General features: G+C 43.8%; 1 protein-coding gene across 41 annotated transcripts in view; it reads left to right on the forward strand.

Annotated features, from left to right (window-relative positions):
• The first annotated feature begins 598 nt into the window (after positions 1 to 598).
• Positions 599 to 25,647, forward strand: part of PLEKHA5 (pleckstrin homology domain containing A5) — a 265,114-nt gene continuing 240,065 nt past the window's right edge. For 6 of the 41 annotated variants that reach the window (XM_070048507.1, XM_051850800.1, XM_051850799.2 and 3 more), the window contains exons 1-3: positions 633 to 907; positions 1,089 to 1,168; positions 3,154 to 3,211. Coding sequence is in view for 32 of the 41 variants with exons in the window: in XM_051850800.1 (XP_051706760.1) it covers positions 816 to 907; positions 1,089 to 1,168; positions 3,154 to 3,211 (230 nt within the window). In the remaining 9 variants the exon portion in view is untranslated. Of the gene's footprint in view, positions 908 to 1,088; positions 1,169 to 3,153; positions 3,212 to 7,598; positions 7,733 to 25,647 lie in introns of those variants that run through there. The other 35 variants (XM_070048509.1, XM_070048487.1, XM_070048491.1 and 32 more) reach the window with 17 other exon arrangements.

Consider the following 25,647-nt stretch of genomic DNA (forward strand, 5'->3'; position numbering starts at 1 on the left):
TACAGTGTCGCCAGGGCTCTGTAAAAAGCGATTACTGAAATTTATGGCAGACAGGGAAAAGCAGAAGTCCACACTGATAACGTGACTTTCAAAAAAAAAAAAAAAGAGAGAGAGAGAGAAAGTCGGGTTTTTATTCTATCAAGCACTGTATGACTTCAGGGGCCTACAGAGGCGAACTTGTTTCGTCAAGTCTGATGCACTGAGTGTCAGGGTCTATGCTAAGTAGTCAAACCTTTGATACCTGGCACGCAACCCACAAACAGGAAAAGCCTTCCGCGTGCTTCCGAGCAAACAGCTTTCCCTTTCCAAACGATGCCCAACAGCTCTTCTAAAACAAAGCTCAGAGGCTGCGTTTTGTTGTTCTAAAAGACCGAGCGAGCAACTCGAGGCGGGGGGGCTGCGGGGATCTTTCCGCTCCCCGCCAGTCGCGCCCCGCGGGCTGCGAAGCCGCGGGCAAAGCCCCGGGGGCACGACGCGTCTTTATCGATCCCGGAACCCCGGGCCGGAGCGCGGGGGCGGCGGCGCGGGAGGGGCGCGGCGCCGCTCGCCCAGCCCCCCGAGCGCGCGGCGGGGCGGCGGGCCGGGGCGGTCGCGGAGGATGCGGAGGGGCGGCGACGCGGGCCGGACCCAGCCCGAGCGGCGGGGCGGGCGGCGCCCGAGGGGGTAGGGCGCGCGCGGGGGCGCGCCGGGCCGGGGAGGCGCGCTCCGGCCGCGCTCGCTCCGCGCTCCCTCCGCTCGTTTGCTCGCTCCCTCCTCCCTCGCCAGCCGCGGCGGCAGCAGGAGAAGGCGGCGGCGGCGGCGGCTGGGGATCAGACATGGCGGCGGATCTGAACCTGGAGTGGATCTGCTCCCTGCCCCGGTCCTGGACTTACGGGATCACCAGGGGCGGCCGAGTCTTCTTCATCAAGTAAAGAGCCGGGGTCGGCGCGGGGGGCCCTGAGGGGACGGCAGGGAGGGAGGGCGGGCGGGCGGCTGGCGTGAGCGGGGCGCGGGAGCCGGGGTCTGTGCCCCCCGCAGCCCCCTCGGCTCGCTCGCGTACCCCCCGACTCACGCTCGGTCTCCGGCGCTTCTCTCCCCCCACCCTGCAGCGAGGAGGCCAAAAGCACCACCTGGCTGCACCCGGTCACCGGCGAGGCCGTGGTCACCGGACACCGGCGGCAGAGCACAGGTAACGCCGACCCGGCCGGGCCCGAGCGGAGTTGGGCTCCGCCGGGAGGAGGCGGCAGAGCCCGGGCCGCCCGGCTCCCGGCAACCTGCCCCGAGCCGCGGCGCCGCGCGGCGGCGAGGTGGGGCGGAGGCCGGGCGGGGGCGGCCGCAGGTAGCGCGGGGCTGCCGGGGGCACTTCCTCCGGAGTGGCCGGGCGCCCTCTTTCTCCTCCGGACACCCTGAGGGGTCTCGGGTGGCCGTCTCCCCCCGTGCCCGGAATCACGAGTGTTCCTCGTGAGCCGCGCTCCTGCCCCGCGGCCGCCTGTGGGAAGTCCTCACCCGCTGCCCCCTGCACCCGGGACCCCCGCCGCCCGGCCGCCGGGGCAGCGAGCCCACCGCCTCCCACCGCGCAGCTGCTTCTCCTCCTTTCTCCTGGGTGGGTGGGTGGGTGGGTGGTGGAGGAGAGGACTTGGGGGGCCGCGGTCCTCCTGGTGACAGGGGGCGGCTCGGGGGACGCGGGAGGGAGGAGGCGTTCGCAGCCGCGCTTGCTGGGGATCGGATTCAAAGTCCCCGGCGGCTGCCGCGGCCGCCAGGAGGCGGTGGGCGTGCGAGGGGGCGGCCCGCGGGGTGGGCGTCCGGGCGGGCCCTCGTTGGCGGGGCTCGGCGCGGGGCAGGAACGCGCGCCCCTGGGGCTGCTTGGGTGGCAGGCGGGCGTGAGGGCTCCCTCCGAGGAGTTGGGCGCTCTGCAGTTCCCCGGCCGGTCTGGCTTTCTTTTGTCAGTCTTTGTTTACATTCGCGGAACTTGTTTGTCTCTGAAATGGAACATGTGTTCGCTGCCTGGCCGGCCCCTGCGAAGAGGCGCCCGGGCGGTCGGGGTCGAAGGCGAGCCGGGGCCCAGCGGTCTTGCAGAGCGAGCTGCCCTCCCGGCTACTTTTCTCTCTCTGCCTGCCTTTGCTGTTCCGCGCTGGAGTTCAGCGAAGTGACTGATGTCTCACCCGATTTGCAGAAAGGCTGGTGTAGCCAGCATGAGGAGGTTGCGATTTTAGGGCATTTCTGACTAATAGCACCTTCCTGCCTCTCTTAATTAACCCTCCTTGCCTTTGCTGTACCTTTTGGGTGTATTTTGGACAGTCAGAAACTTAGGTCACACAAGACAGTATGACGTGTAGATCGCTCACCCTAATAACCCTGTGGAATCATTTCCTGCTTATATAGGTTACGTGCTGTATGTCAATGTGACCTAATTAACCCCCAAAGATTTGATAGCATTCACATCACTAGAAAAATGTTATTCTTCTATGTGATTTTTACATTAATTTTCCCCCGGTTTGGTTTACTTTGCTTGGACCCTGTGGTTTTGTACACACAGCAATGGCTTTTTTATTTCTGAGAGGTATTATGACTAAATCCTACCTACTTGTCATTGCAAAGTAATATGTAGCACGGAAGGAGCTGCGTTCGCCCGCATCATTCCTGAGTTTATTACTTGAGGCTTCATGTCTCTTAAGGTGTTCAGAAACACACACGTGGAAGTATTGGGGTCAGATTCCTTTGCACTAATTAAGTCCATAGGAAGTTTTTCTCATTGGTGACACTTCTTGGATGAATTCATTTATGTAGGTGAAAAATAGGGTCTTAAATAAAGGCAGTTATCTAAGGGGTGCTGCCTGTTAGCCCGGTCTGGATTTTTGCCAGCCAGTGATGGGTATTTTACCTGATGTTAGTAGGCTGGCCTTTATGTTTTTGGGTGCCATGGTTCCTCTCCATCTCGATCGTGCCAAGTGTTTGTCACATCACATAATCTCTGATGTTGCTGATGCTTTCCTGGTGGCTTGAAATCTGAATTGCCATTTTTCCAACCATGATGTTATGTCTACCATTAATTTTATTGCCAATCTAATACTTTTTAAATTCACATACCTTCTTAAATGCAAATACATTATGAAAATAAAATATTTGTCTATCCCGTTTAAGAAATATTAATGGTAATATGTATGTGTTTTTTAGATTTGCCTACTGGCTGGGAAGAAGCATATACTTTTGAAGGTGCCAGATACTATATAAAGTGAGTTTTTTGATTTTGCCTTTTTCCTTGGTAATTTGAATGCTGTGATTCATCTTCAGATGAAGAATTGTATATCCAGATGTGATCATGATTTTGTAACATTTATCCAATAATGGTGACTGAATCTATATTTTATATAGTATTGGAATTTGGGGAGAAAAAAATGGCATTCTTGGTTTTATTATTTTCTTGGATTTTCACTGATTTATTGACTTGGGAAAGAGATTGTTCATGGCTACAATGAGATGTTTTGGTGCTTCTCTGTGTATTCTTGGGTAATAGAACACTCTAGTCTTTTATGTAACTGTGGTTCATAAAAGTTTTAGTCCTTGATTATCTGTGCTAAGAAATATCAAACAAAAAACTATCTTTGCATTGCGTCGCCATCTGATTTTTTCCTTTTCATTGAATTCTGTTCTTGTGTATTTTGACCAGAGCTGTTAATCAGTAACAAAAGTGACGTAAAGCTAGGTACAGCCTGATGAACGATGACAGAGCAGGAGTAAAAACCAATGGAATTAAATGCTGACTGTTTCACAAGCATATTTTGGAACACTTTTGATTTTGATTCAGTTTGTTTGAATATGTGTAAAAGGCTTTCAGTAGAGCTTGAGAGGTGACCAATCAATTCCAGCCTTAAAACCAATTCTATATAATGTGGAACTAATTTCCATTCAAATTTAAGTTGGTAGTGCTTGGAGATGGATATAGTCCTGGGCATCAAAATTATGTGGGAAAAATTTTAATCCCCTAGAGGAATGATAAAGTTGGTTTTAATCTTTGTTTTATATTAAAATCTGTTTACTTAAGAGCTTTGTTTTTGTTGTTTAAAATTATTTGTTGAATATTAAGGAAGTGGGTCTTGAAAGAAAATGCTTAGTATAGGATTTGACTCAGACTTTTTTTTTTTAAATAATAGCACATAGCTGACTAAATGTACCTTTATTTCATCTGGCCTAATAAGTTATTTTTACTAAATGAGATTTTTAGGAAGATGGCATTCTTTCACTAAATTGCAATGACTATATGGTTCTTTAAGTTTTTAGAAGAATATTTATATAAAATGCCAAGAGATGTTAGGGGTGCTTGCTTTTTCGATATAGAAATACACAGTGCAGAAGATATAGGGGCAGAGGTTTTTTATGCTATGGTTCTTCTCTGGATTTTTTTTATTAAATCTTTTGTTGGGTGATTGCTCTGTTTGTTACTGGATGTCCTAACAAGAGGAGTAAGGTTCAGTCACCGGGTTATTTTCATTAAAGTGACCAAATGAGTTTGTATTGCCATGAAAAAGGATGCTTTCTATTTCTGGACATAGTATTCATATTCTGAATAAAGAGTTTTTTTATGAGTTCATTTATTTGGTGTAATTTCAGCTACTGTCCATGAAGACTAACTTATAAGAATAGGGGTGGGTAGCTTAAGTTCTCAGTAATATGTTAATTTCTGTGAATGTGTACATTTTCAGATGACTGTTTATTTGGCAGTACAGAATGTTATTCTATGTGAGCTAAATGTGTATGCTTTAATTTGGAGCTGAACTGTTAGAAAGTCTGAGTTTGCTTTTGTCTTACCATTTTGATTGGATTTTATTTTATGTTGACTTAAATTAGAATCTTATAAACATCTTTTTTTAAATTTATTTATTTGGAAGGTGGAGTTACAGAGAAGAAGAGGGAGAGAGAGAGAGAGAGAGAGAGAGAGAGGTCTTCCATTCGCTGGTTCATTCCCCAAATGGCCACAATGGCCAGAGCTGTGCTGATCTGAAGCCAGAAGCCAGGAGCCAGGAGCTTCTTCCAGGTCTTTCGTGTGGGTACAGTGCCCAAAAGCTTGGGCCATCTTCCACTTCTTTCCCAGGCCATAGCAGAGAGATAGATTGGAAGTGGAGCAGCTGGGACTTGAAACGGCGCCTATATGGGATGCCAGCACTGCAGGCTGGGGCTTTAACCTACTGTACCACAGTGCTGTCCCCTACTTAGAATCTTACTTGAGGGTTGTGCCTAAGTTTCTCAAGAAAATTAGGAAGTATTCAGAAAGCTATAGTAATTTAACTTTGAAGATATTTTAAAGCTAGCGGGTCTTAATCATCTGGACAATATTTGTGTCCAGAAGTAACAATAAATAATTTTTATTATGAAAGTAATTTGTGACCTTGAGCATAATAAACTTCTTTCAAGTAAACTAACCATTAACAAATATATGACTTAATGAATGCTGAGTAGGACAGCTCTTCCTCTCTGAGTTTTTAGTCTGAAACTGAGTTCTTTTAAGATAAGATAAATCTCAAATGCAGGCTATAATTTCCTGGAAACCTTTGACTTACTTGTATTATTAAATTAGGGATGCTTTATCATTTCAGTAATAGGGGCACTACTTTTATCTTTTTTTAAAGATATCTTTTTTTTTAAAGATTTTATTTATTTATTTGAGAAGTAGAGTTACAGACAGAGGAAGAGGCAGAGAAAAGGTCTTCCATCCGCTGGTTCACTCCCCAATTGGCCGCAACGGCCCGAGCTGATCCTATCCAAAGCCAGGAGCCAGGAGCTTCCTCCAGGTCTCCCACGTGGGTGCTGGGGCCCATGCACGTGGGCCATCTTCCTCTGCTTTACCAGGCCATATCAGAGAGCTGGATGGGAAGAGGAGCAGCCAGGACTTGAGCCGGTGCCCATATGGGATTTTGGCTTAAGACACTACACCACAGCATTGGCCCCGCACTACTTTTATCTTATACTTCGCAATGTCCAGAATGTTTTCTCATGTATTCTCAAATCTGAATCTCCATTTAATTATGGAAATAGTCAGGGGAGTTACCATTTCCACTGTCACACCACAAAGTACAACAGAACCATGCCTTTGGAATTTATCCTCTGCAAAGACAGCACAGTGAGAAACAGCAGGACCATGAACTATATTTAGAATTCAGGCAAGAGTAGAAAAGCTTAGGAGTCTGCAGTAGGCAAGTGATAAGTGTTGGTGGATATATGCTTTCATTTCTTGTTGCTTTCTTAGATGAGGAAAGATTATTGATCTCATCAGAGAAGCAGGTGATAGATGATAATGCTCCTGGGAAAGCGGTACGTGATGTTCCAAGTGCTGGGGCGCCTGCCACCCTTGTAGGGTACCGAGGTGGGATTGCGGTGTTCCGGCTTTTGCCTGGCCCCATACAGTATGGTCATTTGGGGAGTAAACCAGCAGATGGAAGATCTCTCTCTGTCCCTCTCTCTTTGTAACTCTGCCTTTCAATTCTTTTGTTTTAAAAGAAGAAGAAGAAGAAGAAATTAAAATGGTCAACAAACTAAAATATATATATACATATACATATATATATATATGATCCTTCTAGCTGTCTTAGTCCTGTGCTCTGGAGGCTCCTGTAGCCAGAGGGAGACCTGCAGAGCTTGAGTTGTTTCTGCTTTGGCTCCCAAGTACATTTACGTCTCCCGTTACTCCTCTCCTGAAGGAATGCTGCTTGTTCACAGCGGCAGGTTGGCTGCGCCTCACTTGGCTAATCCTCCGCCTGCGACGCTGGCACCCCAGGTTCTAGTCCTGGTTGGGGCGCCGGATTCTGTCCCGGTTGCTCCTCTTCCAGTCCAGCTCTCTGCTGTGGCCCGGGAAGGCAGTGGAGGATGGCCCAAGTGCTTGGGCCCTGTACCCGCATGGGAGACCAGGAGGAAGCACCTGGCTCCTGGCTCCGGATCGGCGCAGCGCCAGCCATAGTGGCCATTTGGGGGCTGAACCAACGGAAGGAAGACCTTTCTCTCTGTCTCTCTCTCTCACTGTCTAACTCTGCCTGTCAATAAATAAATAAATAAATAAATAAATAGAATTTTTAAAAAAATATTTTACCTTTGGAGAATATTTTGGTATTGACAGTTATTCTCTCAGTAGGTGGAGGAAGAGAACATACTCTTAACTGCAGTCTAGTGTTGAACTTCATGACTTTGGAGTTCAGTCTTCACATCTTTGGATTAGCCTAGCCAGAAAATGTGACTTCTAAATTCTTTCTCACTTGTGAATTTCTTTGAATTTTGTACTGTTCTTGAATTTTGCACTATTTACCTTTCCTATCCTGCTGAACTCGTATTCTCTATTTAAGCTTTGTGTAGCGAAGTGCATAGTGCCAGAGTCGTGTTTCCTGTGTTTGTTGCTGCTTTCTATGCTTATTTCCTTGTAAAGTGTTTGTATACGTGTCTTCCCGCGGAGTCCTGTGGAAACAGGTAATCTTGCTAATGTCAGCAAAGGACTTGGTCAGAGTTAGAGTTGTATAGATTTGTGTTGGATAGTCAATTTACACACTTTTTAAAAAGTTTATTTATTTACTTATTTGAAAGGCTGAATGACAGGGAGGGACAAAGAGAGATCTTCTAACCACTGGTTCATTCTCCAGATATCTGCCACATCTGAGCCTGGGAACCAGGAACCCCATCTGGATCTCCCACAAGTGTTGCAGGGACTCAGCTGCTTGAATTGTCAGCTGTTCCCTCCCAGGCCTGTTAGCAGGAAGTTGGAGCAGAAGCAGAGGTGGGACTTGATCCTTGGCACTCGAATAGTGCCTGCCCCAATTGATGTACTTTCTGAAATCGATTTTTTTAAATACAAGTTTACAATTAGGTAACAAAATCTGTAATCCAGAAAATGTATTTACTTTATATCCATCTGACCAGAAATAATGGTAATTTATCTCTATTGATCCTAAAGATAAATGTTAAATATTTTAAATTTTTTCTAAAGTAATTTTTCAGTGTACCTTAAACTAGTTAGCTTCTAGATTATTTAGAGGTGTATATGTATGTAAATACACAGAGATTGAGTTTGACTTTTTTTTTTTAAAGATTTTTTTATTTTGCTTGAAAGTCAGAGTTACAGAGAGAGAGAGAAAAAATAAGAGGGAGAGAGGTCAGTCTTCCATCCGCTGGTTCACTTCCCACTTGGCCGCAATGGCCGGAGCTGCACCAATCTGAAGCCAGGAGCCAGTCTCTTCTTCCAGGTGCAGGGGCCCAAGGGCTTGGGCTGTCTTCTACTGCTTTCCCAGACCATAGCAGAGAGCTGGATCAGAAGGGGAGCAGCCAGGACATGAACCAGTGCCTGTATGGGATGCCAGCACCACAGGTAGAGGCTTAGCCTACTGCACCACAGTGCTGGCCCCCATATTGCTTTTTAAAACTGAAGTCATGCTGTTTATCCATAGGAAGAATGCTGAAAGCAATCAGCAGATTTATAATTTATGAAATGCAGCTTTGAATGTGTCATATTCTTACTAGAAATTAAACAACGTGGCCCATAAAGTACAGAAGATAATCTGACACATTTGAGTTATGAAGCTTTTTGCTTACACCTTCAAAACTTTCCTTAATGAGTCTATAATGACAGGTCATGGTAGTTTAAAATGGATGTGTCATTGACTGTTCCTTTGTGCATCAAAGCTTTAAGATGGTTAAATTAAAGTGCCAAGTAGATCTTAAAGAGTACTCTCTGAATGGTGAGAAACTTTGTTCTGATTATTTAAAGATCATTGTCTTGTCTTATGCAGGATTGAGGATCAAAACAACGCTTGCATAGTAGTAAAATAGCATGCAAATTTTGTGAGGTTATACGAGTATTTTTATCCTGCCTTATTCTTAAATTTTAAATCCTGATTATTGAACTTCCTCTCAGAGAATGCAGACAGAGCAGTGTTTGTGGCTAATGAGTCTTCCTTTCAATATCTGAGGCAGTTGCATTGAATATAAACTGAGAATTCCAAACTCCTAGTGGGAAAGTCATTTAAGATTGTGAGGGAGAAAAAACATTTCTTCATAGATGCTACAATTTGAAATATGAATGAAGATGGGCAGTCTAATGTACTTCCATAGAATATTAGAATCCATGAACTGTGTATTTGATATTTTAAAATTATTTTGTACTCTAACATTATAATTGAATTTTTAAAAATTTTTATTTATTTATTTGAGAGGCAGAGTTACAGAGAGAGACAGGGAGAGACTCAGAAAGGTCTTCCATCTGCTGATTCACTCCCCAAATAGCCGCAACGCCAGAGCTGGGCTGATCTGAAACCAGGAGCCAGGAGCTTCTTCCAGTCTCCCACATGGGTGCAGGGGCCGAAGCACGTGGGCCATCCAGCAGGCAGCTGGATCGGAAGAGGAACAGCCAGAACACAAACCAGCACCCATATGGAGTGCCGGTTCCACAGGCAGAGGTTTAGCCTACTATACCACAGCGTCGGTCCCTATAACCAGAATTGATTAGTAGAGTAATAATACATTGCTTTAGAACAACTCATGGACATGATATTTCTTTTACATAATCATGAAAGAAGAGTTTTAGTCTGTAATATGTATTTTCTTACATATATAAAGCTCTTCTAATTCATCCAGCACAGCTAGAAATTCTGGTTTCAAACTTCAGAGAGTTTATTATAGAGAGAAAAACATACAGCATGTTAAAATGTGGAGATGGTGTGGGGAACATGGTCTGACTTAGTGCTAGGCACTCCTGCATACCACTCAACTCATATAATCCTCTTAATGGCCTTTTTGTTACCTATTTATTTTCTTCTTTCTCTCTTTTTAAATGAAACTGAGGCTCACAGAGATAAGGACCTAGGTCATACAGCTTCAGTTTACTAATACGATTCAGATCATGGTCTCTCTAGACTAACCTTTCTCTGTGTCTGTATCTGTAGGGATCATAAGCAGGTTCTACAATGCATGTCCCTCTTTAAGTCAGTTGTTTGGGACTAGAAGTGCACTATTTCATAAAACAAGCTTTGTAATTAGGTTAGTACTGACCAACTCACAGACCAAAGCTGGTTTAACCACCGTCCCCCCTAGACTCTTGGCAGGTCCCAACAGTGTCCTTTTTTAAAAGATTTATTTATTTATTTTAAAGACAGAGCTACAGAGAAGCAGAGGCAGAGAGAGAGAAAGAGAAAGAGAGAGATGTCTTCCATCTGCTGGTTCACTCCCCAAATGGCTGCAATGGCCAGAGCTGGGCTAATCCAGTGCCTGAAGCCAGGAGGCTCTTTTGGGTCTCCCATGCTGGTGCAGGAGCCCAAGCACTTGGGCCATCTTCTGCTGCTTTTCTAGGCCATAACAGAGAGCTGGATCAGAAGTGGAGTAGCCAGGACTAGAACCGGCACCAATATGGGGAGCCAGCGCCATACAAAGACTTTCCCTGCTATGCCACTGCGCCAGCCCTGCAAACATGTAATTTTAAACTGATTCTTCATCAAGGAAAAGCACAGACAACATGCCGTGACTGATAGGAAAGTTAGCGTTAATAACTATCAGAACCATAAAATGCGTTTAGCGGTTCAGGGTTGGGGTGCCAGGACTTGCAGGCACAGTGAGCTTTGCTATGGACTCAGAATTCCACTTCTCTCAGCCCCAGGACCAATGTGCAGGACCAGGCCTGCTCAGTATCCCCTCATCATGGTTCCCTGGTAGCTGCATGCCTGGAATCTGGTCACCCTCTAAATTAGTGGTTATCTGTGACCATGCCGCAGGCTCCTAGTCTTCTAAGGAGTTACTTAAGTTAGGACAAGGGTGGGGCCGACATTGTGGGCCATCAGGGTAGCCTGCAGCTTCTGAGGCCCGCATCTTACATCATATCACCTGTTTGAGTCCTGGCTGCTCCCTCTTGGATCTGCCCCCCTGATAATATTCCTGGGAAGTCAGAGGAAGGTGGCCCAAGTCTTTGGGCCACTGTTGCCCATGTGGGAGACCTGGGTGGAGTTCTCTGGCTCCTGGCTTCAGCCTGGCCGAGCCCTGGCTGTTGGAGCCATTTTGGGGAGTGAACCAGTGGATGGAAGCTCTCTTCTCTGGTGAGTCTCACCACCCAAGTTGTTGGATTTTGAGAACACTTTTGGATTGCCTGTCCCCCACCTAATGTGGGTAGGTCCTTTGTCTCTTTTCAGATTCAAAGCTGGTATCTGTTGAGGAAGGGGAGGAAACGTAGAGGAGGAAGAGGCAACAGGGCCTGGAAGAGTCAGAGGCCCCAGAGATGAGCCTGATACACATGCCTCTGCCTACCTACCCTTGTGCTCTGAAAGGCTTTCTCTCTGTTGACAGGTGCTCCTCTTCTGTGACCTTTTTGAGAAGTTCTCTGTGTGTGTGTGTGTGTGTGTGTATAAGTTAAGAGTTAATGGTAAGAAGAAGTGGTGCCAGTTGTCTGTCAGTTGGTGTCATAAGAACTCAGAGGAGGAAGAAGTGATTTAGGTGGGCTGTTGTGGAAAGGCTTGAAGGAAAATGTGGGAGTTGAACCAGACCTGGGGCCATGGATGTGACTCAGATGGGTTGATATAAACGACTAGTAGGACAAATTCATGGAAGTGGGAGCTCATATGATGTGTTCAGTCAGGAGTGATGACTACTTTGCTGTAACGATGTGAGTGAGAAGAAGCTAGGATGATGAGAGGTGTAAAGACTTGTTAGTGACGCGGCTTGGAGCTGCACTTATCTGGGCTTCTCATGCCAGCCTGGGATTTTTATTTGCTAGGCAAGTCATTGTGTATTTTTTTTTTTTTTTTGGTATAATGTTAATAACATAAAAGGAAGCTTTTAGGCAGCATGGATTAGATGAGGCAAACCTGGGGTCAGAAGACCAGTACTAAGGCTGTTGCCATTATCTGGGAGTTAGTTGCTTAAATTATGTTGGTGACAGAAGGAATGGAAAGTAAGGAGGCCATGGATCACAGATATTAAAGAGGAGTTGACAGGCCTTTGGAATCTTGCTGAGCAAGGAGATTGACACAGAGGAGGAGGTCAGAAACTACCCAAAGCTTTTGTGTCTGAGTGGCTACAAGAATGATGGTCTGCTTGCCCAGCATAAGGGAGTGTGGGATTGGGGGGCCTTAGGTAAACATGTTAGTGGTGACTTGGCTTGTTGGCCACTTCTCAAGAGGACATAGAATATTTTAGGTGACTAAATTTGGCCTTCACAAAGGACCCCCAACATTATCTACTATTCCTCCCTCACCAACAAGCAAACCTAACAATTCCAACTCCCTTCTCCCGAAAAACCCACCTCAGCCACTTAGGTGATCACCTGCCTATCTAGAGATCCAAGCTGGGAATTTCACATTCCTCCAAATACTCTTTCAACAAATTCTTCTTGAGTACTTACTGTATGCCAGGCACTTGAGGCTTTATGAACAAAACAGACGTGGACCCTACTCTCATATTGTGAAATTTAAATATTCTTTTCATGTGACGTGATCCATCTCAATATGAATTAATAAATCAGCTGTTTCCCAAGACTGATGTGAGACAGATGGGAGCTGCTCAGAGGCCTGACTGTGAAGCCTGACCCATGATAAATTAGAGAATGCAGCAGCCTGTGAGTCCTCATGAGAGTTAACTGGCCTTCACACCTTGCTACTGACCATCGTATTTCCATTTAAAAATATCCATGGTTCAACCCTTTTTTTTTTTAGAAAGCTTCTATTTAATAAATATAAATTTTATAGGTACAACTTTTGGAATATAGTAGTTTTCCCCCCATACCCGCCCTCCCACCCCCAAACTGTCCCACCTCCTACTCCCTCTCTCATCCATTCTTCACTAAGATTCATTTTCAATTATCTTTATATGCAGAAGGTCAACTCTGTACTAAGTAAACACTTCAGTAGTTTGCACCCACACAGACACACAAAGTATAAAGCACTGTTTGAAGACAAGTTATACCGTCAATTCTCATAGTACAGCTCATTGAGGACAGAGTTCTGACATGTGGAGCAAGTGCACAGTAACTCCTGTTGTTGACTTAACAATCGACACTCTTTATTTATGATGTCCATGATGACCCAAGGCTCCTGTCATGAGCCGCCAAGGCCATGGAAGTCCCTTGAGTCCATAAACTCCATCAGTATTGAGACAGGGCCATAAGCAAAGTGGAAGTCCCCCTCCCCCAGAGAAAAGTCCATCCCTCTTTGATGGCCCCTTCTTTCCACTGGGATCCCACTCAGATCCTTCGTGTAGATAATTTTTTTGCAACAGTGTCTTGGCTTTCCATGCCCCAAATGCTCCTGTGGGCTTTTCAACCAGATCGTGGTTCAACCTTGAGCTGAATTAATTACTGAGGATCCAGGAACACAAGGAGATAATGAGGTTTGTGCCATCATGAATAATGTGGGTAAAAACCAGCATAGACCCAATCTTAAAAACACTGAAATCAGTGGGGCCCATAGAAACCTGGGAGAAACAGAAAGTGGTCCTCACGAGAACCAGGGGACAGACGTTTCTCAGCCACCTGGGAGCTCACGGACCATGTGGGAGTTGCTCTCTGAAGAGGCCAGGAGCTTTGGAAGCACTGGGTACCTGGACAGTTAGCCCCAGGAAGCACCAGAGTGGACAGTTAGCCCCAGGAAGCACCAGGTTGGACAGTTAGCCCTAGGAATGCAGAGGCAGTCTCGAAATCATCTCTGCATTCCCAGTGGTGGCTCGTGACGGCAATGAAGAAGACCTGGAACAGATCATCAGATAAACGAGATTGTTTTATCTACGTGTGCACCTTGCGGAGTGTTTTTGCCTTCACACCTGTCTGCTGGTCAGGACCTTTACCACTGCAAGTGCCAGTGACGCGAAACCAGCTCATGTAAGCGAAAAGGACAAAGTGATTTTTCTCACTACAGTTTCGGCTGTGACGCCAGATGATTCTGTCTGCGGGGCCCTTCCTCACCCACCTTTCCTTTTTTGCTGCAGAAAGCTTCTTTCCACTTAACCAGAAAAATAGTTGCCCACAGCCCTCAAATCACAGTCTTTTAGCTTTTTAGCCCAAAAGATAAGATTCCTGTTCTAGTTCTGAATCTAAAAATCTTACTGGTGGACAAGGACTTTGTCCACCTTGGGTCACGCGTCCATTGCTGGAGCAGACTGGCTTACTAGTCTTGAGCCATTGTTCTTAGCTGGAGCCAAGATACTGATCCTGGCAAGCTCTCTGGGGCATGTGATCAGCAAAGCCCAAGTCAGCACAGGGCAGCAGAGTGCGAAAGCCTGAAAGATCTGTGCTCTGCTGCTCCTTCCTGGAAATGTGATGCGAGATGCCTAAAGACCAGGAGGACAGTGAACCTGAGCACTGTGAACTTCTGAGAAGGGAAACTTCTGATGGAGTCTCACTGTGATAGATGGAGAATCATCTGTGGTAAGGCCAGGGTTTCCTTCGGATGCTTCCAGTTACAGGAGTGGTGCCAGGGCTTTAGTACAGTGGCACAGCTTGCTGGCTATATATGATCTGTATAGGTGGGTTTTTGTTTTTCATCTCCTTTCCAAATGCCTTGGATTTTTTACACATACTATTTCTTTGATAGACATGATCTAAGAGGAGACTTGCCTTTGAGGTGAAAATAGTTTTGGTCTTCATATTGAGTTAATTCCAGCAGCCTCTGCTGAAGTTGATTGAAGGTGTATACAATACTAATTTTATCGTCTTTTTTCTTAAAGATTATTTATTTGAAAGGCAGAGAAAGAGAGAGGTCTTCCATTTGCTGATTCACTCCCCAAATGACCTCAGCAGCCAGGGTTGGGCCAATCCAAAGCCAGGAGCCTGGAGCTTCTTCTGGGTCTCCCACACAGGCGCAGGGGCCCAAAGACTTGGACCATCTTCCACTGCTTTCCCAGGCCATGGTAGAGAGCTGGATCAGAAGTGGCACAGCCGGGACTCAAGTGAGTGCCCATATAGGATACGGGCACTGCAGGCAGTGACTTTACCCACTATGCCACAGCACCAGCCCCTTTATTAAGTCTTATAAAGCTGTTCAACCTAAAACTTGCACTCAGTAAAATAGGGCAGTATGACAAAATTTTGAAAAGAAATGAGGAATTCCTTGCTCACTGCACAGTAGAAAGAAATGATACAGTGAAAGTAACATGTTAAATTTAGTATAAACTTTTTTCTTTGTTGAAAATTAATCTCTTAATACTTTATTTATTCTGAGAAAGCTGTTCTATCGCTGAATATAGATTTGTTCTAATATTGATTTTTATTGTACATATTTACAACATAAAACACAATGTTTCAATAAGTGTATGCATAAGGAAATAGTTATTACAGTCAAGCCAACTAACATACCCAACATTTCACATCATTACTCCCTCATGTTTTGTGGTGAGAGCACCTAAAATCTACTGTCAGCTAAGTTGCAGCATACCATACAGTATCATCAGCTGTAGACCTGCTGCTGCACGAGTGTATCAGCTCCTTGGATTTAACAGGTCCTGCTGCTACCTTGAACTGTTGACCTCTGTGATACCCCCTTCTACTCTCCATGTATTCGACTTTTTAAATAAAAGCTTCCATGTGTAAGTGATTTTACAGTATTTTCCTTTCTGTGTCTAGCTCATTTTACTTGTAATGTCTGCCAGATTCATTCTTATTGTCACAAAAGACAGGATCTCCCTTTTAAAAGCTGAATAGTATTCCATTACATTAAAATATTTTTCTGTGTGTAACTCTGACTTTCAAATAAATAAATAAATCTTTAAAAAAATAAGTAAAACAAAATATTTCTTACTGATTTGAGAGACAGAGAAAGAACTTTCATCCGCTGGTTCCGTCCTTGAATGCTGGACCAGGCAGAAACTGAGAGCCAGGAACTCCATCCAAGTCTCCCACATGGAAGGCTGGGACTCAGCTAGTACAGGCGTCACCTGTTGCCTCCCAGGGCATCCCACTTGCTTTATCCATTCATCCTTTAGTGGACACTCAGGTCGTTTTCATGTCTTGCGTGTTTTTAATAATGCTGCAGGGAAAATGGGAGCACAGCTAGCTCTGCAGGGTGTGAATTTCATTTTGTTTGGGGCCAAGGCATGGGCTAGCTGGTTCATATGGCAGTCACATTTTTCATTTATCCAGGAGCTCTGTACTTTTTCTCATGATGGCCATACCAGTTTACATCCCTCCAAGCTGTGTGCCGAGGTCCTCTTTTTTGCACATCCTCACCAGTGCTTGTTTTCTTTTTTTTCTTATGATGATGGCATGGCATTTTTAAAAAGTGAACAAAAAAAAATCAGAGAATGATTCAAATCATTTCAAAACATAATGAGTGTATGTTTAGTCAGTTTACTCCTCTTGCAATCTGTTTTATAATGTGTATTTTTCTTATTATAGAAGTAATATATTTTGATCATAGAACATTTGAAAAACAGTTTAGTATAAAGACAAAGAAAATAAAAATCGCCCGCAGTCCACATGTAGAGAGAATTTCTGCTTCGCGTATGTGCATACTGTGTGTGTGTGTGTCATTATATGCATATATATTTTAAAGATTAGGATCTTTATGCTGCTACTATGTCAGATCCCATTTTCCCTAAACTTATGTTGTGTGTCCTCATAACACAATATATTTACTCAATAGAAGATTTTTTTTTTTTGACAGGCAGAGTGGACAGTGAGAGAGAGAGAGACAGGGAGAAAGGTCTTCCTTTGCCGTTGGTTCACCCTCCAATGGCCGCTGTGGCCGGCACACCGCGCTGATCCGAAGCCAGGAACCAGGTGCTTTGCATGGTCTACCATGCAGGTTCAGGGCCCAAGCACTTGGGCCATCCTCCATTGCTTTCCCGGGCCACAGCAGAGAGCTGGCCTGGAAGAGGGGCAACCGGGACAGAATCCAGTCCCCCAACCGGGACTAGAACCCGGTGTGCCAGCGTCAATAGAAGATTTTTAATAACTATTATATATTCTATGAAAACATTATCATTCCTCTATTTTAAATCACTATACTGTTTCCAACTTCCTGCTATGAGAAAAATTTTTATGTGAGCATTGTTGTATGGATGTCTAGAAGTGGAAATATTGGGAAAGAATAGGTGTTTTTTTTTTAAGGTTCATTAGTTAACATTTTGCCAAATTTCCTTCTAAAAAATTTGTAGCAATTTATGTTGCCAACTTGCAGTATGTGAGGGCCTATTAGTGTCCCCACTTATTCACATTTGCAATAAGTGCTCTGGATTGGACAGATGGGGGAAAATTTTTTTAGAACAACTTAAGCAAAATAATGTACAGCATGGTTTTACATATATAACAAGCCCAAATAAATAAATAAATAGCTTCACTTACTAAAGCAAGTGAAAAAAGAAGCTTAATTGTTAACCTTTTTAGCCACCTCACACAATCCAGTTACTTGTAGTACAACTAAATGCTCGGATTAAGTTTTATGAGAGTGAGGCTTTCCAACCAACATCTTAACTGCCAGGCCAAATGTCTGATTCCTTATTTGGCTTTTTTTTTTTTTTTTTTTAAGATTTATTTTTTTTGAAAGGCAGAGAGAGAGATCTTCCATCTACTGATTCACTCCCCAAATAGCCACAATGGCCAGAGCTGGGCCAATCCGAAACCAGGAGCCAGGAGCTTCTTGCAGGTCTCCCATGTGGGTGCAGGGACCCAAGCACTTGAGCCATCTGCTTTTCTCAGGCCACACCAGAGAGCTGGATCAGAAGTGGGACAGCCGAGTCTTGAACTGGCGCCCATATGAGTTGCTGGCAGTGCAGGCAGCCTTTCTACCTGCTACGTCGCAGCACTGGCTCCTCTTATTTGGCTTTTTAATTGTAATTTAATAATATATGTATTTGGTTTTCAAAACCATATTCCCTAGTTAAGAAAGTCTTGTAATTTAGGAGTTAGAAATCAGTGTCTTTGTGAAATACCCAGACAGTTATACTAAGGAGAGCTTTGTTTAAAGGAAGAGGAAAGTAACTTGTGCAGAGCTGTGAATAAGAGGCAGGAGAGAGCTTGAAAATACTGTCTAGGAGTGAAGAATTCAAAGTATTGTAACATTAGCGAAACTTTTGTAGGTGGGTAGGACTGAAGTTGGCGTGTGTTATTGTGTACCCAAGGAGAGACTATGAAAGGTGATTTGAATATAAGTGTTGCTGATATTTGAAAAAAATTTTAATAATTTTTCTAAAATGAATGAATATAACTGTGGGATAAATGATTATTATCAGTAAAGAAGGAAGGTGGGGAAAGAAAAGAACTGAACCTCTCATCATTAATGAAAGGGAATACAAAAATTGAGATTGCAACTGTTTAAATATGTAGGCTTGAGATGTTTTCAGTGTGTGAATGAATGCCCAGGCTCTGCAGAGGTGTTGGAAATTAGATGCTTTGAGGCATTCCCTGCCGGCTGGTGCAGACAGAGCCCATGACCAGTAGTGGCTTGAGTAGGCTGGGACTAAGAGCCGTGGGCGATGGGCCAAGCAGGGTCACATTCCTTCCGAACCCTCTCCTCTTCTTCCCTCTCATTTGATTGTCAGAACAACCCCACAGGGTAGAAATCAGGACAGGCCTAGTCCAGTTCAAGTCAATAAATCTTTTATGCTAACCGAGATCAATGGGAAGGGGAGGTAGCATGTATGCTTATTATACTTATTATATCTACGTTAAAACACCTATTGAACTCTTGGAGGAGGTAGAAGATTGGGCAAAAAACAATTCCTTTGTGAATTTGGTAAGATAAATGAATTTCTTAGAAATCATTCAAACTGGGAAATTTATGAGTATCAGAAAAGAATGAAAAGAGGACCAGAAAATAAACTACTTGCTTTATTCTTATACAGAAGACTCCCAGATCCTTTGAACACTGACCTAATGATTTGGATTTTTGCAATAGCAAATCACCCCTCCTTTATTCCTGGGAGTGATGTTTTATCCAGCTGGTGATACTTAGCAGGGATGCAAAAAGAAGCTCTAAGTTGGTAACAGGGCGTATTACTAGTAGGAGAAATAAAATCCTTTAGTAAGGTTCTCAATTCTTTCTGTGTTAATAGTTTCTATCTAGGCTACTATTTGAACCTCATTGCAGAAGAAGACCCCAAAATTAAAATATTTCACAATTATGGCTTCAATTCCTCAAAAACATGAGTGAAGAAACATATTATCAGAGTTGAAATGATGTGAATAATTATACTCTGGCTGTATCAGTTATTGATACATAACAAGCCATCCAAAAAACTCGGTTGGCTTAAAACAGTAAACTTTGTGTGTGTATTTGCCTGTATGTTCCCGGATTGGCTGGGCAGCTTTCCTAATTTTTTAAAATTTGTTTTCAGTTTTTATTTGAAAGGAAGAGAGACACACACAGAGAAAGACAGATAAACAGAGATATTCCATGCACTTGTTTACTCTCCCAAATGCCCCCCAACAGCCAAGCCTGAACCAGGCCAAAGCCAAGAACCTAGAACACAGACCAGCCAGTGGGAGTGACCCGAGTACTTAAGCTATCATCTCCTGACTTCCAGGGTGCACATTAGCAGGAAGCTGGAATCAGAATTTGAGCCAGAATTTCAACCCAGATATTTCAGTATAGAATGCTGGCATCTTAAATGGTGTCTTAATTGCTAAGCCAAACACCAACCCAATTTTTCCTGATTTCTCGTGGGCCTACATTTGCTTGAGATTGGCTGATCAGTAAGAGGCTTTGCTGTTGTTGGCTAGTCTCAGCTGACCCCAGAGTAGTTCCCTGTTATCCATGATTTCAAATATTAAATGGCAAGTTCTATAAGGAAACAATTTATAAGTTGTTAAATTTGTACCATTTCAAGTGGTGTGGTGAGATCTCATGCCTGGGATGTGAATTATACGCTTGTCTGTATCCATGCTGTATATGCTACTTGATTGCTCAGTGGCCATTGTGGTTATTAGATCAACCATCAGGGTATTATTACAGTGCTTGGGTTCCAAGTAATCCTTACATAGCAGCTCAATACCATGTCACATTGTCTGCATGTGTCAGTCACCTGTCTCACTTCATCTGATCATGTGTGCATTGACTGCCTCATCTCATATCACAAAAAGGGTGAATATGGTAAAATAAGATTTTTTGAGATGACATTCATATAGCCTTTATTAAAGTATGTTGTTATGATTGTTCTATTTATTAGTTATTGTTGTTAATGTCTTGCCATTCCTAATTTGTAAATTAAACCCTATTAAATCTCTAAATTGGTAACAGTGCATATTGCTGGTAGGAGAAGTGAAATCCTCTGATCAGGTTCCAAATCTGTTTTGTCTATAACAGTACATATATAGCAGCATGTACAAGTAGGAAAAAACAGTGTTATGTAGGGTTTGAGCCTGTCTGTGGTTTCAAGCATTCACGGAGGGTGTTGGAATGAATTCACCATAGAAGGGCGAATTCTATGCTGTATCTGACTGGTGTGGATGACTTGGTGTCTTTCATATGGTCTCACTCTGCGGGAGGTTGGCGTAGACTAGCTCTGTCATGGTCTCTTCTCGTGGGATGCTGGCATAAGCTGGTTCTTTGACATGGTCTCACCCTGCAGGAGGCTGGCGTACACTTACTTTCTCCAGGAAGGTGGGCATCTCAACAGAAAAACAGAAGCACTCGAGGCCTCAAGGCTCAGAACTGAGATGGCATCACTTCTACCCCTTTCTGTTGGCCAAAAATAGTCTGAAGGCCAGCTCAGACTCAAGGACTGGAGAAATGGGTTCCGTCTTTCATTGGGAAGCGTTGCAAACACACAGTGCAAAGGTTGTGGACACCAAGAGGGGGGAACAACTGGGCATTATTGTAATCCATGTAGCACTGGTGCTGGGAGTTTATTATTGTTTTGCTCAAATACAGTGTTATGCTGGATGCTGGGCATGCTACTTTATTGTGTACTTCTTTGATTTTGTAGAGAATTGAGTGTGCTCCTGTGATGATTCTCCTTTACTTCAGCAGTTAATTCCTGCCTCCTGTGGAATAGTTTGAGTTTTTTTCTTCTGATGCTGTTTAGTTAGTTTGGGGCTGTATTAGTTTTCTATCCTGGAGGCTGGTGGAGAAGCGGAGGCTTTCAGGTCACCTACCCTCCTCTTCTGCTGCAACCAGCACTCATGCCGGACACCTGTCATGCTACCCCACTTCATTCCCTGTAGCATTACCACTGGCTTATGTATGGCCTTCCTCATTTACTTTTGTGTGATCTGGGTTTCAAGACTGGGGACTTCCTGACCCTGTTCAGTAGTTAATGCTCAGAACTAACAGTGCCTTCTCTCTTCCTAGGAGACACCCAGTAAATACTTGTTGAACATTTGTAATAAACGATTTGTGACAAAGTAAGTCAGCAACTTTTTGAAATGCTGAGTGTTAATTGCTGAGCCTGTGGCACACTGCAGGCACTGGGAGATTCATGGGCAGTGGGAGCACAGAGAAAATGAGTAGTTAGAGCTACAGAGGGTTTTTGAAGATGAATAAAGTGAAAGGTAGATAAGCAGGAGCATTTAGGGTGTGAGACATTTGCTGAAATGCGAGACTGTTGGAGTTCAGGCCAGGAAGGAGGAAGTGGAGCCAGAAGAAATCTGATGGTCAGGATGGGGCTTCCCTCGGCCAGAGAACCCCTGTCAGGACAGTAGGCACATACACGTGCTGGAAGGTCGGGGGTAGTGATGCAGTGTGATAATTGAAGTAGTCATTTCAGATATGGCTCAAGCAATTGAAGGATCTTGAGGAGTAGGGGATCAATGCCTACTGTTTGAGAGACTGCAGTTGTACAACCAGTGTTCTCGGGTAATCCTTAGCAAAGATACTGAGATGATGCCTGGGAAAATAGGGAATTTGCTAATTATGGAGCACTGTTTCCATAGGTTTTTAGTTTATAAGGTAGGGTTGGAATAGAGGCTAAATCAGGGACAGAAAGGACAGAGCCTTGTATGCTAATGCCAGGTTAGCAGATGGATTAGGAAAGAGAATGGAGATGATGGGAATTTGAACATGGAAAAGTCATAATGGATTTAGGTTCCATAGTCTCTTAGAGAAAGGTGACCTGGGACTAAGGAAGAGACCATGACTTATTTGGCCTACATGATGGTCCACCCAGGCTCTGCCTGTGCTCCTTAATTTTATTTAGTTTTTTTCCTTTAAAGATTTATTTTTTTATTTGAAAGGGAGAGCTACAGGAAGAGAGAGAGAGGTCTTCCATCTGCTGGTTCACTCTTCAAATGGCTACAATGGCCAGAGTTGGGCCAGTCTGAAGCCAGGAACCAGGAGCTTCTTCTTGGTCTCCCACGTGGGTGTAGGGGCCCAAGTACTTGGGCCGTCATCCTCTGCTTTCTCAGGCCACAAGCAGAGAGCTGGATCAGAAGAGGAGCAGTGAGGACAGGAACTGGTGCCCATGGGGGATGCCAGCGCTGCAGGTGGAGGCTTGACCTACTATGCCACAGCATCAGCCCCTGCCTATGCTCCTTTAAAAGATGTTTGAGTAGGAGCTCACGTACTAAACAATATGTTTAAAGCAGTATTTTCTTCTTTAAGATTCATTTATTTATTTGAGAGGCAGAGAGAAAGGTCTTCAATCCCTTGGTTCTCTTCCCAGGTGGCTGCAACGACTGGAGCTGCGTCAGTCCAAAGCCAGAAGCCAGGAGCTTCTTCCAGGTCTCCCAAGTGAGTGCAGGGTCCCAAGGACTTGGGCCATCTTCCATACTTTCCCAGGCACAGCAGAGAGCTGGATTGGAAGTGGAGCATCCAGGACAGGAACCAGCGTCCATATGGAATGCTGGCACTGCAGGCTGCAGCTTTACCTGGTACGCCACAGCACCAGCCCCAAGCAGTATTTTTTAAAAAATATTTATTTGAAAGGCATTGACACATATACACAGGTGTGCACTTCCCTTAGTTTTCCATCAGCTGGTTCACTCCCTAAGTGCCCACAACAGTCAGGCCTGTGCCAGATTCAAGTCAGGAACCCACCTATTTGAGCCATTATCTGCTGCTTCCCTGGGCGAAGATTAGTGAGAAGCCGGATTGGAAGCACAGAGGGGCCAGTATTTGAACCAGGCACTCGCTATAGAATACAGATGTCCCAGGGGGTGCCTTAAACCTCTTTGCCACAGTACCTGCCCCTAAACTTTATATTTTTATATATTGACTTAAACGTCTGTATGAGTTCAGTAAAGATGCAGCTTTTTTCCAAATGTTTTTAATCTGAGGTTGGTTGGATTCACAGATAAAGAACTGGCAAATACACAGGGCTGACTATAATCTAGAAATGATTTAAATTGTATGGGAGGGGCCGGCGCCGCAGCTCAATAGGCTAATCCTCTGCCTGCGGCGCTGGCACACTGGGTTCTAGTCCTGGTCGGGGCGCTGGATTCTGTCCCGGTTGCCCCTCTTCCAGTCCAGCTTTCTGCTGTGGCCAGGGAGTGCAGTGGAGGATGGCCCAAGTGCTTGGGCCCTGCAACCATGGGAGACCAGGATAAGTACATGGCTCCTGCCATCAGATCAGTGCGGTGTGCCAGCCGCAGCTTGCCAGTCGCAGCGGCCATTGGAGGGTGAACCAACGGCAAAGGAAGACCTCTCTCTCTGTCTCTCTCTCTCACTGTCCACTCTACCTGTCAAAAAAAAAATTTTTTTTTAAATTGTATGGGAGGATGTGCATGGGTTATATGCATGTTTGTCATTTTATATAAGGAATTGAGTATCCATGGATTTTTGTATCCACAAAAGGTCCTAGAGCCAATCCCCGGAAGATACTTAGGGATGATTGCACTTACGATACCTACCTAGTACAGTGTAAACGCTAGGTGAATAGTTGTTAACTGTATCATTTAGGAAATGACAAGACAAAGAGGGTGTGTCCAAGTCCAGTGCAGAGTCAGCCTTGACAGTCCCGATATCACGGTGCACCATCTAGACTCTGGATGAGAGGCTACAGCAGCGTGCACCTGGGTGCTACTTCATTTGCGTGGGTTCTGTGTACTGCTCCAAGTGCCACAGAATCGAGACTGGCTTTTTGGAATTTTTCTGAAGTTGTTTTTTCTTAAATGTTTTTGATCTGTGGCTTGTTGAATATGTAGATGTGAAGCCTGTGGGTTTAGAGGGCCTGCTGTATACCTCTGTACCAGCTTTTATGTTTTTTATTGTGTTTTCCATAATATTTTGAGTATTTCTTATTAGAAATGACTATTTAAAGATGTGACACAGTAAAATAGAAAAATAGTAAAGGAAAGTGATCTGATTGATTTATGTAATGCTCTTTACTGATTGCTAAGTCAGATCTAAAACCTAAGGGATCAGGATTCTCAGTTTCTAAAATTCATTATAGAGTTTTTTCATTAACAGTGAATATTTTAATGTAAATATTTTCTCATCTTTTTTTTTTTTTTTTTTTTTGGTATTAGTACTTGAAAAGTTCAAGCTGTGTGATGAACCAGAGCAAAATTTCATAGTCTTTAAACCACAAAATTGCCTAATGGGCAACAAAGTAGTAATGACTGGAGTGGAAGATTTTACAGATTCCGGGAAACACCTGGAAATAATTTGAGGAAAAGCATTTGACTGTAAGCTTGTAGATAGGGACTCTGTACATGAAAAATAATTAATAGCAATTATTTCCTTGCCTTTAACTGTTTTATCAGACTTGTTCCCTGAAAAGAGAAAGATTTAAATAATCTATGTAATTTAAACAGGCTGCTCATGCAACACAGGTCTGTTTTATGTAACTAGCAATAATCTGAACTGTGAGCAATATTTTTACTATACTACATATATATATGTTGGTAGGAATTTCTGTAAAAATCTTTGGGTGTCATGTGGGAGACCTGAATGGAGCTTCTGACTCCTGGCTTCAGCCTGGCCCAGCCCTGGCAGTTGTGGCCATTTGAGAAGTGAATCAGAAGATGGAAGGTCTCAGTATCTTCCTCTCTCCCTTTTCTTCTTCTCTGTTTTTCTAACAAACAAATCTTTTTTTTAAAAAAAAAAGAAAGACTTTTGGGTATGTTTATGTCTTTCATGAAAATGGAATTCCACATCAAATGTATATAGCACTTCTCAGACATAAATAAAAATAGTTACTAACCACTGCATGTGATACTCAGCTTAAAATATAAAACCTGTTTCTGCGTAGAAGAGCTCCTCGAGGAGACATAACTAGGAATGTAACTGGAGTTGTAAGGCATGTGCATTTCAGCTGTATCCAGTAAATCTAATTTCTTTTCTCAGGTGGATTTACTGATTACACTTGTTCTTACAGTACAGGAGGAGCTTCAAAATATTTATGGAAGGTTCACCCTATCTCTTAATTCCAATTTCCGTGACTGTATGGAGGCCTCCTTGTAAAGCGGCACTTCCTTATCTCTGCCAGCACTTGATATTGTCCATGTTTTATATTTTTGTCAATCTAGTGGTTGCCAGATGTTTTCTCATTGGGATTTTAATTTGCATTCCTCAGATTAATGAAACAAAGCACCCTTGTTTTTTTGTGTTTCTTCCTTCATGAAGCCTGTTTACGTTTCTTATTTACTTGTTTTTAGGATAAAAATTGTATCTTTGCCTCTGTGTGGCAAATCTGATCTCCTACTTCACTATTTAGAATCTTTTGGTGAGCAATTGTTTATTTTAATATAATTACATATTAGTCTTCTGTAAATCAGCACAGTGTTTATTATTATTATTATTGTTTCATAGTCCTGTTATTATTATTATTATTATTGCTTCATAGTCCTGT

Source organism: Oryctolagus cuniculus, chromosome 9 (genome assembly GCF_964237555.1).
Source record: "Oryctolagus cuniculus chromosome 9, mOryCun1.1, whole genome shotgun sequence".
NCBI lineage: Eukaryota > Metazoa > Chordata > Mammalia > Lagomorpha > Leporidae > Oryctolagus > Oryctolagus cuniculus.